Genomic DNA, 18,657 nt, shown 5'->3' with positions numbered 1-18,657 from the left:
TGTCTCAGGACCAGAGATCCTGCAGGGAAGAGGGAAACAGAAGGAAACAATGCAGCCATGGCATCCAGGGCTTGTTGCAGAGAATAGTTGTGCCCCAGGCTGCACTCTCAGCCCAGCTCTGGACCTTAGAAACTGAGGCTGCAAGTCTTTGGAAAACATGCATTTTCACTATCTCTAGTGCACTGAGCAAAGATATAAGAATTTGTTTTATGGCCCATATTTTCTAGAGATAGTATTAGCAAGGTTAGAGTTTACGTAAGTAACCTCTGCTGAGGTATGAAATAGAAAGTGCTGGTCAGAGACGGGATCTTAGACCATTCCAACTAAAATTATCGAAGTACTTGTCATAGAATCACAGGATAGCTGGGATTGGAAGAGACCTCTGGAGATCATTTAGTACAGCTCCCCTGCCAAGGCAGGGTCACCCAGAGCAGTTGACACAGGGACGCGTCCAGGTGGTGGGTTTGGAATGTTTCCCGACAGGACAACTCCACGTCCTCCAAGCTCAGTCCATCCCAGAGCTCTACGACCGTCACTGCGCCACCCGGTCCCTCACTCCCCCATTCTTCCCTCCCGCGCCTCACTCCCCCCTCACGCCGCACTCGCACCACCGGGGGCGGAGACACACGCCCAGCGAGGGGCGGCGCGCGCCAATAGGGAGCCACCTGCCGCGGCCCCGCAGCCAATCGCGGCCCGCGGAACCGCCGCGCAACGCAGCCGCAGCCCCGAGTGCGACGAAGTAATGCCGGCGGCTCGGCGGACGGCGACTCGTCCTCGCCGCGCTTTGCGACGCTCTCCCCACCTCCTCCCGCCGCTTTGCTTTACGACACCTGCCTTTCCCCCTGCCCGTGACCGTCTCCCCGGGCCGGGCTCACGCGGGGGGCGGGGCCGTCACGGCCAATGGGCGGCGAGAGCGCTGCGGTGACGGGGCGAGATGCGGGGAGGGGAGGGGTGCGCGCGTGCGCCGCCGTAAAGCGGGCGGCGGGCGGCGCGTGGGGCAATTGTCACCGGCGGCAGTAGCGCGGCTTGAGGCGGCCGGGCCGGGCGAGCTAGCAAGGATACCCCACTGCCGCGAGACGCCATGGCGGCGGCGCTGGGCCGCAAGGCCGCGGACTATGTGCGCAGCAAGGAATTCAGGGACTATCTGATGAGGTGAGCGCGGCACGGGGGGCGTCATCGCCGAGCCCACCGCCCTGCCCGGGCGGACGGCAGGGACCAGCGTTAGGTCCCCGAACCCCTCAGCTCCCAGCAGCCTCGGGGCGCCTGGGACGGGGTCGGACAGTTGGCACCGGTTGACCGCTGGTGAGGTCGCCCTCCCCGGCGGCTGGCCGGGGGAGAAGGCAGCGAGGAGCCGGTCCGGAGGTGTCGTGGTCTCGTTGTTCCCTTTGTCTCCCCCGTCGTCACCTCGGCTCCCAGGGGCGGCCGGGGCTGTCACTGTCCCGCCCCGGCCCGAGCAAACAGGCCTTGACCTTGAAGTGACGCGGCGCGCTTTGAAGCTGCAGCTGCGCCGCTCCGTGACCTTGCCGTCCCGGCTGTGACGGCCGCTAGCGCTGCCCCGCCGCGGGCAGGGGCTCGCCGCTGTACGGGGGTGGCAGCGGGCACAGGAGCCCGGGACCAGGACAGTCTGACCGCTGCCTGACACAAGGGCAGAAAGAGCTTGATCATGCATGCAGTCTGAAGATCGGTTATTTGAATCTCTGAGTACTTGTAAATAGGTGTCTCTAGGGTTGTTAGAGTCCCGCTGTCCTGGGAACGTGGCTTAAGTCACTTCCCGGACAGCTCAGTGCTTGTGTCAAGCTTTGTCTTGCATGCTGGGGTAAGGGATATGGCAGTCTGGACTGAAACTACAAGACAGTCTTGTACAAGAAAAACAGTTTTGGCATACTTAAATCTTGTTGAACCACTGTGCAGGAACAGTCTCAGGTAGGCAGGCTGAAATTTCTCTAGCTGACAGGCTGTTTAGCAAACTAAACAAGTAAAAATGGTCTCTTCTAATAAAAGTGGTTGAGCAACCACTATAGCTGTTGCTTGCTTTTTGCCTACATCTATTGCAACTGGTGTTTGATGTTGAGCAAGCATGTGGAGGAGGACATCTGTTTATCTGAGAAATGTAGCCTTGGTTAAAGTAGCAGGAGATGATATAAGGCTGCGCGGACGAGGGATTATAATGTAAAGCCTTAAACTTCAGGAGGCTAGACTTAGATTAGATGTTAGGAAGAAGTGCTTTACTGTGGGGATGGTGAAGCACTGGGAAGTTTGCTCAATTTGTTTGGTATTCACAAAATCAAAATGCACAGAAACAATAGCACAAAAATATGAGAAGGAAGAGAACAAACTTGAAGTGAAACAAAACTCCAGAGCAGACTTTTGTGATTCCTTTTGAATCCTTTTGAGTGTGCCAATCCTTTGAGTGTGCTTGAATCCTTTTGTGTGTGATTTCCTTGTGAATCCTTTTGAGTGTGCCATGTAAGCTCGATAGATGCATATGAGTGTTAACATTTAGTTGATTGTAACAGCATTCATGTGAAGCGTGTAAATAGCCATTAAACCAGTAATGTGCTTCATAATTAGAAAAACAAACATCCAGGTGAGATAACAGCTGCCTCCTAATGTCATCACAGTTACTGGAAATATCTCTATCCTCACCCAAGACTGAGAGGGTTTTTTTTTTAAAAAAACTTTCAGATGTACTTCACCTAGTTTTCAAACAAGCTGTATATGTGACTGTATTTCAGTAAAAAGAGCATTCCACAGGTTTCTACCATTGTGGATGGAATGTGCTGTATATATCTTGCTATAATGAAGATACCTGCTTAATTTCTAGTCCTGTTACAGGGTGTATCATGAAGAGCTAAAGTCAGTTGCTCCATCTGCTCTAGCCTTTTTGTTTGTTGCTCACTAGGAGATAAGTGTCTAAGTTATTGGCTTTTTGTTGAGTTTAAAATTTAAATAGCTATCAGTAAAAGACTTCTCTGTCTTCTGCATAAGAAGAAATGGAGAGTTATCTCTTTGCATTTCTTCCTGAAGGTGATTTCTTCCCCAGACTACAGGACTCTATCCTGAAAAAAAGTCCTTTCTTTGCTCATGGAGAAAAAGTGTCCTTAAAGCTCCTGAGACTTTGGTGTCTGTTGTAAAAATCAGCATCTAATCATTGCAGGGAATCAAGGCTTTATAAACATGAAACTTGTTTGCCAGGATTAATGGATTAAGGTGCTGTTTGAGATACCAGTGATAGGCTTTAGGTTGCTTGACCCTCAATAGAATAACTTAGGTTACCCAAAGTGATGGATTAAGTGCTCCATTATTATGGCTTGGGGCAATCAAAACCCTGAAGACATCTGCTGGAATAAGTAGCTTTGATTTCAGCTTCATAACCTGCAAACATAATGATTGCATGCTGCTTTGCTCAGGTGGATATATCTGGCATTAGAATTGCATTATGTCATGGGTTAGCTTTTAGAGCTTGCACAAAAGTTGTGCAAGGAGAAGTTGCTTTTAAAACTGTCATAAAAAATAATTGGTCTGCCGATTTCACATCTGGCATTTCTCTAGTGGTTATGAATAGGGATCTGAATAACTGTAAATCACGCAAATACAAATTTACCCTGTGTCCTAACGCTTCAAAATGAGCACAGTAAGAACATAAGCCATAGGCAGACTTTTCCTGCTTCTTGTAAAATGCAGCACTAATGTTATTTAAAACGAACTGATTAGTATATTAAAGCCTGGCAGCTGTAGGTATTGTGGACCTGAGGTTGCATTTTTTCTCAGATTCTAAAAATGACAGCTGTCACTATAGTCATGTTATCTAAGCCATTAATAGTAGGCAACTGCATCCTCTTATATCCTATTGATTTAAAACATCTTCTGAAAAACACCTAATAAAACAGCTTCCTTCCTCTTTTAAGACAGAACACATCATCATTCTAGACAACCTGTCATTTTCTGGTGATAGAAGCCTAAATTGCTTTGATCACATAATGAATTGCAAGGAATGCACAAATCTCCTGGTAATGGGAAAAGAAGCACGGACATTGCAGTGTGCTGGGGCACTTCTGAAATGTCTCTTTCTGATGACTCAGCACTAATGCAAATGTAGGGACCCTGTTAATGTAGAGGGCTTTGAAATTTCATTCCCTGGAAAGCCTGAGCACTTAAAGCCAGCACTCACTGATGTGAGCTGTCTAGGAACTGTTTTTTAATTTAAGCAAACTTCAGAGGAGTTAGCATTGGTAATAGAACTAAAATTAGCTGATCTTCAGTTCTCTTTAGTAAATCTTTAAACATGAGAATGTAAAAACTTTAAAATAAAAAGTTCTCTGTGATGCGTGCTAGAAACTGAAGGACACATACCTACTTGTCTTGTGTGCTCTGAGGAACAATCTGCCCTTTCGCAGAAGGGTGAGTGCCCTTTCCACTTAGGGGATGGCACTGTAGGGAAAACACATAATGACAGTTCTCCTATATTTGCAGAGTGGTCTCTGGCCTGCTAATACTCTTATTAACAGAATGAGGAAAATATATGCGAAATTTTAGAAAACTCTTTCCCACTGTAGCCTTTTTGGAATGAACTTAGTACCCATAACAAGGTATTGTCACCCCTGGGTTTCTCTTGTCATGTCTAGACATTTATACAGAAAACTGACACTTGGAAACTGAGTAAATCCAACAGTTGTTGTTCACAGTTCTGAAAACATTAGTACAGTCTTTGTTAAGGGACTGGATTTAGTTCTTGAAGTTCTTGGAAACTACTAATGTGGAATGGAGTCACTTCAGAAATAGATGCATGCACATGGTGCAGTATCCTCACTATTGGATGTGGTGCATGTGTTTGCAACTCTCTTGGCTGCAGAGCTTTGGGGCTGGATGCCTGTTTCCTCGCAGAGTCTATGTGCCCTTGGTTTGCCCTCTTCTATAAGTATGTGTTCCACTCCCATGTGATTGTAAGGATAACCTTGTAAGACCTTAGCCAGAGCTACCTACTCTGTTAAAGTAGTATCAGTTTGATTTTATTTTAGGCTTTCACTTCCCTTGAAACAACTTACACTTTAAAAATTAAGGCTGGCTTCTGTTGGCACAAAAATGTGGTACCAGAATACACATCTGAACTTGATTAGTTAAGGTTTTATGAAGAAATTTAAGTTTACATTTGTCTTGTGAACATCAGTCAACTGTTGCTGCAGATCAAGGGAAGACAAAAAACAAGTGGTTAGACTAGTCAAGGGCATCTAAACGAAGCGCCTTGAACCAGCTTGTAGTAAAGACACTGAAACACACATCCTTTGTGGTTCCCTAAGTAGAGCTGACTGTTCCTTTACCATAGCTATTTTAAAATGGTGATCTAAGAACATGGACATCAGTGTGAGGGAAGTGATAGTTAAAAAGGCTTCTATTAGCCTACCTATTTCTCATAAGAAATGCCTTTTCTAAGTAATAATTCAAAACTAAGTCTTATTAGTACCTTCATTAGAAAGGTGTTTAAAAGTTAGTAAGCTTTTGTTACAAAAGCTTCATAACAAACAATCTTAAATATATGCTGTAGTCTATCTTTTGTGCATAGATCATTAAGTTATTACATAAACTAGTACCTACATTATCACTGAAATGAACCCCATACATGACAGAAGTGTAATTGCATATATTACTGAGAATGTGTTATAGCTCATATTTGGTACAGCCACAGTTGGCCCAAATTTAGTGACAGGAAGATATCTGGCAGTCTTTGGTTTGACCTACTTACAGAGGTATACAGAGAATTCCAAGCAACTTCAAAGCTTTCACTGAAGAATTTTAGCTGTTTAGCTTTGTCATGACAAAGCTTGATGTCTTTTGGCATCCTTTAAAGTAGTTGGGGTGGGATCTTGGGTGCTCTGAAGGGTTCAATGTCTTCCACTGACCATAATGGGATTTTATGTAGCTGGGAAAAAGAGCAGCAAACACTTGTAACAGTGATAGCTGTTGTGGGAAATGGGATTTTTCTAAAACACTAATATATTATTTGAAGTTAATGCCGTGACAGCTTCCTGACTATTTTCTATTTGTGGTACACTTTTGTCTATGTAGATTATGAAAGAAACTAATGTGAGGGTTTTTTTCTTCTTTTTTTTCATGTGCTTTTTGAATGGAAAACAATGATGGCGCACTTGAACAGTACGGTAAGAAAAGGGAGGGGATTTCTGGTTTCACATTGTTCCTAACTTCAGTAACTTGCTGTCTTTTTCCCTTGATATTGTTATGACTTTGTCTGCACCTGAAAGGCATACTACAAACCTCCAGGACTGATGCCCTAGGAATATTTAATTGCAAGTCTGAGGTTAAGATGACCAAGTGTGTTAGCTCCTTCAGAATGTCTTAAATTAAAGGGGCTCTGGTTTTTTCCATACTCTTTTGCTAGGCCAATCAGAGCAGTGTGAAGCCCTTTCTTCTACATAACAGTAGTACTGTTACAGAATCAAACTACCTGACTTATCTCTAATGGCCTTCAGGCCAGACAATAAATATACCTTACACTCTTCTGTCCTGGACCCTTTCAGTTTGCCACTGAAACTGGAAGTGGGAATTTTATGCCTGTTGTACTGTGAATCATAATGTATGGAAGATTTATTTGCTCTTCTATCTAGACAAAAGACAAACTAATAGGTGTATTTTAATTTTTGTGGGACTTCAAAGGACTGCCTGCCTGGAGGCACTTAAAGCCTGATAGCCATTTCAAGGTTCCAAATTAAACTCTTTGTCAGCAGAGACAAGCTGCTGCTGCAGTACTTTTGTTTACTGATGATTCTTCAGGTTGCACAGACTGGATTTGAGTGGTTGTCGTGGGGTGACAGCCTTTGTCCCAATATCGTGTGTTGTGTCTGGCAGCTACGCCTTTTCCTCCCCCGGCCATCTTGCCGCGGCGGGGCGGGGAGGAAGGGGTGAGGGTGACCGGGCACCTTGGCCTTTGCTTTTGGCTGCTTGGCTTGGCTGGCTTGCTTGCTTGCTTGCTCCTGCCTCGGCTGCTAACTGCTTTTTTGCCGCTTTCTGCTTTCTACGCTGGTTTTTTTTTCCTTTTTCTTTCGTTCCCTCTTTCTTACCCTCCCCCGAAGATACTGGACCGGCTCCAGATCTGACCTGGGACGTCCAGGACCCCGGGAATCTCCGAAAGAAGCTCAGCGCCCTCCACAGCACTGCCTGGTTTCTTTTCTTTTCTTTTCTTGTGTTGAGGAGTGTTCCTTTGTTATTTGTTAATAAATAGGTTTTATTTTCCACTGTGCTCCTCCGAAGAATTCCTTCCCGAACCCGGTATTAGGAGAGGAATAGTTAGAAGTTTTTTTTTTTTTAGGGGGCTCCCTTTTAAAGATTTCCCCTAATTTGTCCTAAACCAAGACAGTGGTCCATAATCTGTGGTGTATTATTTGGTTATGTTCTAATAGCAATTTGTTAAGTAAAAATACCAAGTTGATTTAATTTACCTTTCAAAACAGAGTTGTCTCTCAGATTGTTAAAAGCTGTAAATATTTCAGAGATTCAAGAAAAAGCTTATTTTCCATAAACTACAGTTGTTCAAATGAGACCCCTGAAATGACTATAAAACCATCACCAAGTACAGGTAATATCTCTCCACTTGAAGTTTGCTTTGGTGTGGTGTACAGGGTAAATACCATGTAGTCACGCAACTCTCCTCCGTTATGCCATGTCACCTCTGATACGCTTGAGAGGCTTTAAACATTACAGATGTCAATTTGCTTATCATTAGGAATACAGCAAACAAATGCTTTTATTCTGTTCTTCAGAATACTGTTATAAATCTGAATTTGCAGAACTACTATATTTTGCATATTGCACTGAAGTTGAACTATCAGCACTGTGTGTGTAACTTAAACTCACTTTTTTCTATTTAAGTTTCTTGTATTTCAACTGCAGGAAGCAAGTGTGGCTTTTAACAGTACAGTCTGACTGTACTGTTACAAGCAAGACTGGCAAGAGTATCTTAGAATTAAAATTGCAAGAAATTTAAATAACCTTTGAGAATTCCAAATCATTAAACATGTTACAATTACAGAAAGTGTCAAAAGAATGGATATAGCTGGTATCTGCAAAGCTTTTTCTTGTGAGGTGCATCTCTTTTTTTTATATCTGGCCAAGTTACTTTTGAGAATGAGTTTCTACTTAGAAGAAGCTGAGGCAAATACTGTGTGCATCTTCTGTGGAAAGAATTCTGGTGAAGCATTATTGCTTATAACAGTAGCAGACATTGAACTTAAGTCACTGTTTTTCTCAGTTTAGAGTCTTTTAGATAATACTCATCAAAATAAACTTGTCAGTTTTTCTGATTTGATCCTTTCCACTTCTTGTCTCTGTTCTATCTGTGTACACACCTGTTGCTAACTGCTCTCCTCCAACGTTTGTTGAATCACTGAGTTTTAAGTAATTACCAAATTGTTTCAGCAACTGCAGGTGTAGCTCAATTTGCTTTACTTGTTGGCCCTGTTCTTTCAAAGAGAGGGTGTAAGCACTCACAAGAAGATGCTTGCTGAGTTTCTCTTCATCCTCAGCATAAAATGAAAACACCTTCAGTTCTTCACTTCATCAAGTCCTTATGTTTTCATTATATTTTTGAGGAGCCTTAATTGAAAGAGGGAAATTCTAATTCTCTGCACAGAAGTGAGACATAAATCTGAAGTATCTGACAATGCCAATCAGATGGTTAATGACTGTTGAACTATAATTACACAGAATTCTGTTTCAATGGTTCTAGATAGTTCCTCTCTGATCTGAAAGAAGATCCAGAGTAGGTTCCTTTACCTTTCCTTCTGAAGAGTAGATCCCACTGAAATAAAGGTTTAGTTTCTCTCTTACATTAAAAATAGTCTCTGTCTTTTCTTGGAATTTTACTAGTAACCCTGCCTTCTAGTTTTGTGTGGCTAAGAAAAAACTGTAGGAATACTACAGGAGATTTTTGTTTCTGTTCTACTTTATTTTTGTTTTTCCTCTTCACAGCACTTTTGGGGACCAGTTGCCAATTGGGGTCTTCCTGTCGCTGCTTTTAATGACATGAAGAAATCACCAGAAATTATTAGTGGCAGAATGACATTTGGTAAGTCCTGAGACAAACTTCTTGTTAGGAAACTGACTCCAGAACACAGTTGCTGTCGTTTAAGCAGGGATATGTTATTAGTTGTCTGCAAACTTGTGATCAAAGCAGATGTAGATGTCAAATATCTTGTTACATAACTTTAGAGACCATTTAAATTGAGGTACTGAAAAACTGCAGGGATCTTTTTTGGAAAGCTTTCCACTAATTTGGGAGGGGAGAGTGAGGCAGCTCTTGACCCTTAACAGTTTTAAAGACCAGTCTCCTGAAGTATAACTCCTATTATCTTAAGCTATTGCTTGTTCATAATGTATCTCTTTACTCAGTTTTATTCTTTGTATAAAGAACAGAGATCCTTTGTGGTTAGTGTGAGATTTAAATGTTTATCAGCACTGACAAAGTGACGAAATGGTAATGATTGGTCAGCAGGGTGCAATAAGCAGCAAAGAAGGCTTTAACTCCTTGCAAAGCAGTTGTCTATGAGAGACTATCGTGACTCTTAATGAGAAATTATTTTTAAATGCATAAGCAGTATTTTTCCACATCTCTTTGGAACATAGAGTTTTTGCCTAGATGTTTGTCTCTATGTTCAAATTCTTTTCTAGGATTGGAAATCTTGCAGTTTTAATTTATTAGCTTAACTTTGGCATTATATCTCTTCCTTAATTCACTTAACTTAATTGTAATTCTTCTTCCCACAAGCAAAATACTTTTGGCTTAATAAATTTTATAGTCCCATTATCATTATGTTCTGCTTAGAGTAATTCAGTCCCTTAATTAGCTTCATTGAGACAGAAGACTAGTTTAAATAGTCTCCAGTACAACAAAACTGTTTTGCAAATAGTGTTTTGGTGGCACCTACCCAGTTCAGCAGTGTTGAGACACCTTTTTAAATTTTTGCAGGTATATATTGTTTAGTCTGTGTATGGAACCTGGGGGATGGAAAAAGAATATTTGTACTTTTAAAAAGGCTGTTTTCCTTGAACAACTAATTTACCTTTTTTTTTTTCTTTAAGCCTGTCAGAACTTTACAAAACTAGGGAATTCTTGGGTTGTAATCTCCTGTATTTAAATTATGGTAGGAGAGTAGATCAAAATAGTTTCTCATCTTTCTGGAAAGCAGATAACAAAGCTTCATGTTTCTGAATGTTCATTATTCCCTGGACACTGAAAGCTCCTGATCTTAAAATGTCCCCAGAAAGAACTGTATTTAAGTGATTAGTGTCTTTAAAAATACTTTGTCTTAGAAATTGTCAGAATAATAGTATATGACAGACTGTGTCTCATTGAGATAAAATCTTATTTTCTGGCTGAGGTAATTTAGATAATAAACTAAAAAGACTTCTGTTGCATCACAGGATAGTGTATGAGTAAAATCAATTTTTATGGAAAGCTGCAGCTATGTAGATTTTCTTGTGTAGTAGAAATGAGCACTCTTTTGTGTTTTCTTGCATTGGATCCTCAAAGTGGACATACTTGTAGGGCTGTTGGAAAACTCATAAGCAACAACATATCTTCCTGTCATTATATTTTTCTAGTAGGAGAATTGTGACTCAACAAAATGCAGATATTTACAGTCTCTTAACAAGATCTATCATCTTTTCCAGCACTGTGTTGTTACTCCTTGACTTTCATGAGATTTGCCTACAAAGTGCAGCCAAGAAACTGGCTTCTTTTTGCATGCCACTTCACTAATGAAATTGCACAACTTATTCAAGGAGGACGACTGATCAAATACAGGCAAGTCACATTTTCTAATGGGGAAGTCATAAACTGATGGCTCCTGGAATACTCTGTTAGTGATTTTTAACTGTGGTGCAAAGCTCTGCATGGTTTCTGAACTTGTTTAACTTCATTACCTTTTGCAAAACTGTTAAGCTTGTTGTCAGTAGGCAGAACTGTCTACTTTGCACCTCCTTTGAACCTTCTGAGGTCTGCACATAGAAAAGGCAGGAAGCTCTTATGGTCATGAGGGAGTGTAGACAGGGCCTTCAGCAGCTGCTAGCTATTTTGGTTTTTTTTTATGCAGTCTTTTGGTTTGTCTGCATGTGTCCATCTTGGTAACTAATTCCTGAGATGGAAACATCCATAAAACTGTGAAGGAGCTGTATGTTGTGGTTCGTTTTGAGGGAGGGCCCCCTAGGCTGTGAGTTCACTGGCAGCAGCGGGCAGGCAAGGAGACTCCACACGGCTTTGAGGGTGCTGATTAGATGAGGGTTTATTGGGGGTCCCATCCCCGGGAACAGCATGGTTACTGAGGGGGAAGGGGGAGGGGGAGAGCCTAGGGGATGGAAGGGCCAGGAGGGGAGGAGAAGGGCTAAAAGGGGAGAAAGGTTAAGAGGGCGACTGGTCTCGCTTGCATGGTTTAAGAGGGAGAACGAAAATGGGCACGGAATCAGACTTGGGCCAATGGGATTACAGATAAATAATGGTTCAGGGCAGGACTACAGGCTTAGAATATACCTTACATTTTGGAGGGATGAGACAGAGCATACAATTTAAATAAAATGCAATACTGCAGCTGTACATCTGGAAGAGAAGTCACACAAAACCTATCAGAGCTGACTGTTCCATACATGAGGTGGAGCCAACTGAGTGTGCCTGGGGAACAGACTGTGATCAGTCTCACACCCCTGTTGTGTAGCAAGCAGTGCAGACACTGCCCCAAGCAATCCTGGTGATCAGGATCATGGGTTTTCTCTCTTCTGCCCTAAGAAATTACTGTGGAGCAATAGAGGATGAAACCTTCTGAAATATAAATTAAAAAATTAAACTGTGCAAAACTGCAAGTGGACTTGTCTCTGCATAAGTTTCTGACCAATGTCCTTCATTCATAAAGTTTTTGTAATAGCAATTGTATTTCAATATTCACTCTTGTAAAAGCTGTTTTTCTTTTGGCAGGCTGGAGAAAAAGAACTAAATATATTACTTGAAATAAGCCAGGGAATGTATTCATCCTGAATGACAGCCAAGGAAGACATGCCACTCTACAGCTGCTGTGACAATTACAGTGGGGATGAAACAGAAACACCCAATTATGAATATGACCCCACCAAGAATTCTTCTAATAATTTTATCTTGCCTTTTAAAAAGTACTATTCAGCAATGTAAACTGCTACATTTCAAGTCTTGCTGCCTTACTGATCTTTAATAACTACCCTTTCAATAAAACATTAGCCACCCAAATAACAGGCAATATTTGAAAACCAACTTTTTTATCTAACAGTCTACAAAAGTAGCCCATGATGGTTTGACAAAACTAATTTTAAAATCCACATGAACAGAGGTCAGTAAACAGAACTGTAGGTCGTATCATTGCTTATCGTAAAAGCCATTTAACTTGAGTGCATTCATTCCTATTCTATTTTTTTTTAACTTAAGCAGTGGCTTGCTGATGTACAAGAACAAATGTCTAGGCAGCCTGGAAGTGAGCAGCCATCCCTCTTTCCTCACTGCTTGCCTTTTCTCAGTAAAGAGACTTCATTAACATCCATTTTTATGTCAGACGCTATTTAAAGAAGGCTTGGAAAAACAAAAGCATAGTACTAAGTGAAGGAAGGCAACAAAGCCTGATACTGTTCTTTAAGAAGTTCTAAGTGGATTTTATTTTTCCCTACTGTTTGAGTTATTCTAGATATATGTAATTCTTACACAGGCAAAAACTAAACTTGTTTGGAGTCTAAGATCTGAAAGACACAAAGTGCCTTTCAGTAGTTTTTGACTTCATTGTGAGAGTGGTTTTCCTGCATGATCTGCCTGAAAGTTACATTGCTGTAAAGTTGACAAAGAATGTGAGAATGTATGTTACAGATTTTTTTCAGTGCAGTGGTTTTGAACAATAAACATACTACAAATGGCAATAAAACTCTTGAATACTTGGAAAAATTTTGTTTTTCATACTGTGATAATAGACCCAAAAGTGAAATTTTATTGTGGAGTGTCGCTTTATTACTGCAACAGCATGAAGCAAAAACAGGCTGAAAAAGTAAATGGTATGTACTGAATTTAGGTAAGTGTCGTGTGGATCCCAATACCTAAAACTTCTTCCCCCAGCAGCAAGAAGAGTGTGTGGGTACTTAGACTTAGTAGTTCTAGTGATAGGCAAGGTTGAATTCAGATCTTTCATTATGCAACTAAGTCAGTATTAGCTAATGTCTTCTAGCAATTAGAGCAAATCTTAACTGACCATCTTCTAATTCTGTTGAGATGGTAACCCTTTTTGATGGGCATACAAGAAAGATGCAAATAGGGCATGTCTGCTGGATGGCTAAAGCTGATACTGCCTGCTGCTTCTTGCTTTAGAAAAGCTACTGCATACAGCTGCCCCTTCAGTATTGTTGTCTTGTCACAAAAGTAGTCACTCCCCCTTTCTCCCTATCTCCTGGAAGTGAAGCACAGTTAGACTTCTGTAAAAATGAGTAGTGAGACACAAGCAGATAAGGACAGCTGATTATCTGGGCACCTTATAGTTTGTTATATTACTTCTGGAGAGAAAAATAAACTATAACTGAGTTTGATCTTCGTTGGTGTGAAATGTGTTCTGCTGCTCTTGCATGAAGCTTGCAGTAGAGGCTGTACTCTACCCTCACCTGCTTTGATCACTGTTCATTGGCTCCCGATTGTCTTTGCTTCTTTACCCAGAGAATACCATTTGTAATAGTTCCTTCTCTCATTTTCCTGGTCGTTGCGCTGTACTTTATTTCCTTCTACCTTTCTCCTTTCTTCCCCTTATCCCTTCACTGTGATAAGGCTCAAATTCTTTCATACTGGACTAGAGCAAGAGTGAATTGCAGATGGAAAGTGGTCTTTACCTTGCTTTGATTAAATGTTAAATCAGGGATGCTTCCTGCAGCCCATACAGACTTTAAAAGTGGGGGGAGGGATGGCAACGAACCTTTTTTTCATTGGACTTGAAGGGACCTGGCCCTGTTTGGGGAGGGAAATCCAGTGTGGGCTGGTTTTCTACTGCCTGTCAGTCTGCCTAGTGACAAAAATAGTTTATATGGGCAGAGTGCCACCAAGTGGCTTGTGGCCTGTGTCAAAGCATTAATTATCAAGCTGTTTACATACCATTCCTTTGTTTAAAAGTGCTGGGTGTAAGGGGATCAGTGCAATATTATTAAAAGGAGTTCTTGCAATAAGTAATTGTATGATTAGTCTGCATCCTATTCCTGGCACAAAACACTAAAACACACTGGCATATGGCTTTTTTAGGATGAGGCTGCTTGGGATAATTCAAAGAGGATTGGAGATGGTCCATTCTTGAGTTTGAATACCTTAATGGTGCTAATGGCTTCCTTTTGTTCTTTTCTTACTCCACTCAGGTAGCACTGGATAAAAGAATGGGGCTGTGTGAGTTTCACTGATTAATTGTAAGTTAGAGCTTAGTATTTGTGTTTGATTTATAAGATTATAGGACTTGTCTGTACTTGCTATTGTTCTGAAATACCTACTTGGTTTTAATTTCACCACTTGGTTTAATAACAACTTCTCATCTGTAGGATATGTCCTGTCACTAGAAACCTGTGCTGCTCTGCTCCCAGGCACTGCCCTGTGTGTTCTGCTTCTGTTCCACCACAGTAAGGCTGGGAACCACGTGGCCTTTCCTCTCTTTCCTCTGCTGCAGTGGTTATTGCTATAGCAACAGCTGCTGTCTTCTTTCATGTCTTCAGACAGAAAAGATTTTCTGAGCAAGTCCTGCTACACTGCTGGTAAGGCATGCAATGCCCTTAGGAATTCAAGTGGGAGAGAGTACCAGCTAAATTCTCAGTCTGTCGCTTCCCCCTTTCTCCCCAGTTTGAGCTGGAGATGTCTTGAGTCACTTTTAAAAGGGAAGACTTGACTATAACTGACCATGGCATCAAATTAGCTCACAATCTCTTCTGCTATTGCAAGATTGAGTGTCCTTGATCTGGGAGCTTGATGATTTATGATTCAAATGTGGAAATAATTTGATAGCATGGTAATTACATTGACAGAAAGCAATAACCATAATTGTGTGGTCAGAAGAGAAGGAATTACTTTGCAAGGATTCTTTAATGAGTGTAATAACACCTACTGATAATGAATTTTGTTCAACCTCACACAACTCTCTCATGCTTTATAATCATTTTAGCCAATGCTGCTGTCTATGGCTGAGTTGTTTTGGGGGTTTCTGGAGTTTTTGTTTGGGGGTGTTTTTGTTATTTTTGTTTCATTTTGGAGGATTTTTACTTCTAAGACTTCTATATAAAGTGAATGTTCCCTACTCTAAAACCAGCAGAAAAATCTCTTAGCCCCAGTGCTACCAATATGGCCTGCCAGCTCTCAGAGAAAACACATTTGTAGTAAAATGTAGTTCTCCATACAAAGCACAATGGTGTCATCTGAGCAAGGACAGCACAGCAGAGAATCGGGTGGGGAAAAGTCTCAGTAAGTTTAGAGACAGAGAAGGCAGTAAAAAAAGGGAGAGTTTTCTCCTTGGGACCAAGACAGGTTTTGACATGAAAATAAAGTGCTTAGAAAATACAGTCCTAGACTAGGACAGACCAGTCTTATAATTACTCCAGTGTTTTCCCTGAGTTCTTGCATGAATGCTGATACAAACTCTATTATGGTCAAACTAATATGTAGAGTATCAAATTACCAAATGCACTTACTTCAGCTGTGTGTGTTTCTATTGTACATGAGTATGTGTTACACTGGTATTGGTGCAGACACAAGTTATTTCTTTACCTGCCAGTTCTAAGAATGTGAAGGCACTCAAAAAGAGCAGGAATAAAAAGATGAGGTAGAGACAAGTAATGAAATAACTAATACTATTAGAGTGATATGTTCATATCACTTAGTCCAAAGCCCTTAATGAATACAATCTGTTTCTTCATCCTCATGTTACAGACTTCAAAGTTAGCAGTGGAATATAAAACAATAATACAAGAAATATTCACAAGCACAGTTACCAGCTCTCTTAGGTTTTCAGCCTGTGTCTTACAGGGTCCATAGGTCCTATCTGCATTTGGGGAAGAACAGTGCTCACTGCCTGATGCAATATGACTGCAGTTCTGCTTCTGTAGAGCTGGAGTATTTCTGCTGCCAACTTACACAAAGGCTGAAAAGTTTGTTCTGATTGAGCAAGACATTGCTGCAAGTTTTACAATCTCTATAAAGCAGAAGAGCAATCAGTCTGGTGTTTAAAATTAGGCAATTTCTTTATTAAATTAATTGTGGAGAAGCCTGTCTCTCCCCACCCAATCCCTTTCCGCCTTTGCAGATCTAATACCTACCAGTGCATTGCATTTAGTCACTATGGTAACCACTTAAAAATGACCAATGTCCATTGAATCAACTCAATAGCAGCCAGAAGGCAGAAATATTGGTTTTCTGAATAACCTGTTCCAAGTGTCGTCACTGGGGTCCTGCTCCTTCCAGATCATCGCCTTTCTTTATCACATGGCCTAAGCCTGACCATGATATTATTGCTCTCTTCTTTTCCTACTTTTCATCCTTTCCCCTTCTTCCCACCTTCTTTAACAGCAGGTTTCAAGTAACCATGGCAACAAGGCTAGGAATTTTATGCTTATTCGTTTCGTCTGAAATCTGGGTCATGTCTTTCTCATTAAGTGCAACTTGCATGGAGATAACTGGTTCAAACCCAGCCTTTGGTGCAAGAGAAGGCAGTGTCAGTTATGGCAGCACTTACATGCTGGCTGTATTTGGTCCATTGTATTAGAAAAATGTAAAGGTACAAAGTAAGCCACTTAAAATTTGGAAAGTATTTAATAATTCCAAACGCATTCAGTAGGTAACTTACTCAGAGGAGAACCACTGCTATAATTTGCTCTAATTGATGTTGATTTATAGGCTGATGGGAATAATTTCATAATCATGTTTCTAGTCCTATGGTATGTGTTAACTTAAAGGGTGCCTTCTCAGAGTGGTATCAAGTGATGTAAATTATATCAGTATCCTCTTTCAAGAGAAAATGTAGTGTGAAACCTTAAAGGTGTCTCCTGCCAGGAAAAGATATTAATCTCCTCTAATCTGTCACTGCAGTTGGACTCTGACTGGATCTGAGATCACAGTTTCAGGACAGAAAGATCTCCAGATTTTAAGTTGTTTCAGTGCCAAGGGAGTAGCCAGATTATCTCAAATGTTCGTATCTTGCAGATTCAGACATACCACATCTCCTTGCCCCTAGGATGACTTAAAATCTTAAAACAATTGCTGTGTTTGTTCACGGGGAAGCCATGCAAAGCAATGATTATAAGGTATTTTTGTACACACTTGATTCTATGGGTCATCTGCAAGCAAAACAGAAAGCCAGCAGTGTGATAAGTAACCTATCTGTTACTTTGTGTGTCTTATACTGTAACTTGGTAAACATCAGCATCAGCTCTCAGCCAGATTACTGTTAGTAACAGGAAAGGTTCAAACATTTGACAGGGTTTCCAATAGTGTATCAGCTGACCAAGCATCTGCACTACCTGATCTGAGTGTATGATGATGCCACACAGAGAACAGCTCACAAGGCTGCTTGGTACTTCCTTGCAAATGTGTTGTTTTGGCCAGAGTGAGCCAATAAAGGCTTTTACCTTTCCCTCCAAAGCTTTGCAATAGCTCATAGTGTTCCTGTGAGTCACACACACATCTGGCTACTACCAGGTGCCTGCCAAGCACACTGGGAAGTAGCTCATCTGTAGCTGGTTTTTGTATGCCTCAGTTTTCTAGATCAGAGACCCATGAGAGGTTATTTTGTGTCCCTAGAGAAGTGATGACTGGATCTGGAAAGGTTTGAGTCACAGGAGGAACAATTACCATGAAGCTGGATGAAGCCACCATGTGGCTTGTGACTTAGGCTGATCTGCAGACAAATTAGAAGAGATGGGTATCCTGAACTGAGGTGTAAGAAATGAGATAGCTTTTTCAGCTTTTGTTTTCTTTTTTTTGGACTACCACTACCTGTCGCTGTCAGCAATGCAGGCTTGTTGGAAGATGTTCACAGTTGCATTTTCAGACACATAAGATCTTTTCAAAATATACAAAAGGCATTCATCTTAAGCTCCCTTCCCTTCAGAGGCCTTCAGAAGGTGCTGCTTTGTGTGATGTGAGATGTTTGCACCACACAGCAGGATTGAGGTGGGGTCTCTTCAAGTGGAATAGGCAAGGCCCCAGAGCAGCTCTACATTTCATTTTCTACCATGCTCCCAGTAGGTCTCTGTAGGACCACTTGTTTAACATTTCTTATAACACCTGATCTTAACCTTTCAGCAGTATTCATTTAAACATCCCATTTCCAAAGGTAAAGAATGCAAGGGTGGGGAGGAATACAGGACATTAGAGCCCTACATTATGACCAGAGCAATCACAGAGCTGTTATTTTTGCCGAATATGTATTTACAGGTTCACAGCTGTAACAGCAACAAGACTGAAGCATACAGACACTGCTATATGTACATTAAAAGTATGTCACAACTGCATCAGTAAGTTGGCTGAATTCATGCATTTTTCAGGAAGACAACATTACCTAGCAGATTTTCTGGTTAGCTTCAAATTAGATGCAGATACGTGCAAACCAGTAAGGTCAAGAGTCAATGAAACTTATAAGC

The 18,657-nt window shown here is 41.4% G+C and overlaps 1 protein-coding gene across 1 annotated transcript; it reads left to right on the top strand.

Moving 5' to 3' along the window:
• The first annotated feature begins 955 nt into the window (after nucleotides 1-955).
• MPC1 (mitochondrial pyruvate carrier 1) lies at nucleotides 956-12,938 on the top strand. The gene is made up of 5 exons (XM_041398145.1): nucleotides 956-1,152; nucleotides 6,152-6,155; nucleotides 8,980-9,076; nucleotides 10,681-10,813; nucleotides 11,975-12,938. Exons 1-5 carry the CDS (start codon nucleotides 1,082-1,084, stop codon nucleotides 11,991-11,993), a joined length of 324 nt encoding a protein of 107 aa, XP_041254079.1. The 5' UTR covers nucleotides 956-1,081; the 3' UTR covers nucleotides 11,994-12,938.
• The last annotated feature ends 5,719 nt before the right edge of the window (nucleotides 12,939-18,657 follow it).

The sequence above is a fragment of the Onychostruthus taczanowskii genome, unplaced genomic scaffold (genome assembly GCF_017590055.1).
Source record: "Onychostruthus taczanowskii isolate IOZ18803 unplaced genomic scaffold, ASM1759005v1 scaffold141, whole genome shotgun sequence".
In the NCBI taxonomy this organism is placed as follows: domain Eukaryota; kingdom Metazoa; phylum Chordata; class Aves; order Passeriformes; family Passeridae; genus Onychostruthus; species Onychostruthus taczanowskii.
The sequence above is the reverse complement of the archived record's forward strand: the minus strand, read 5'-3'. Positions and strand labels throughout refer to the sequence as shown.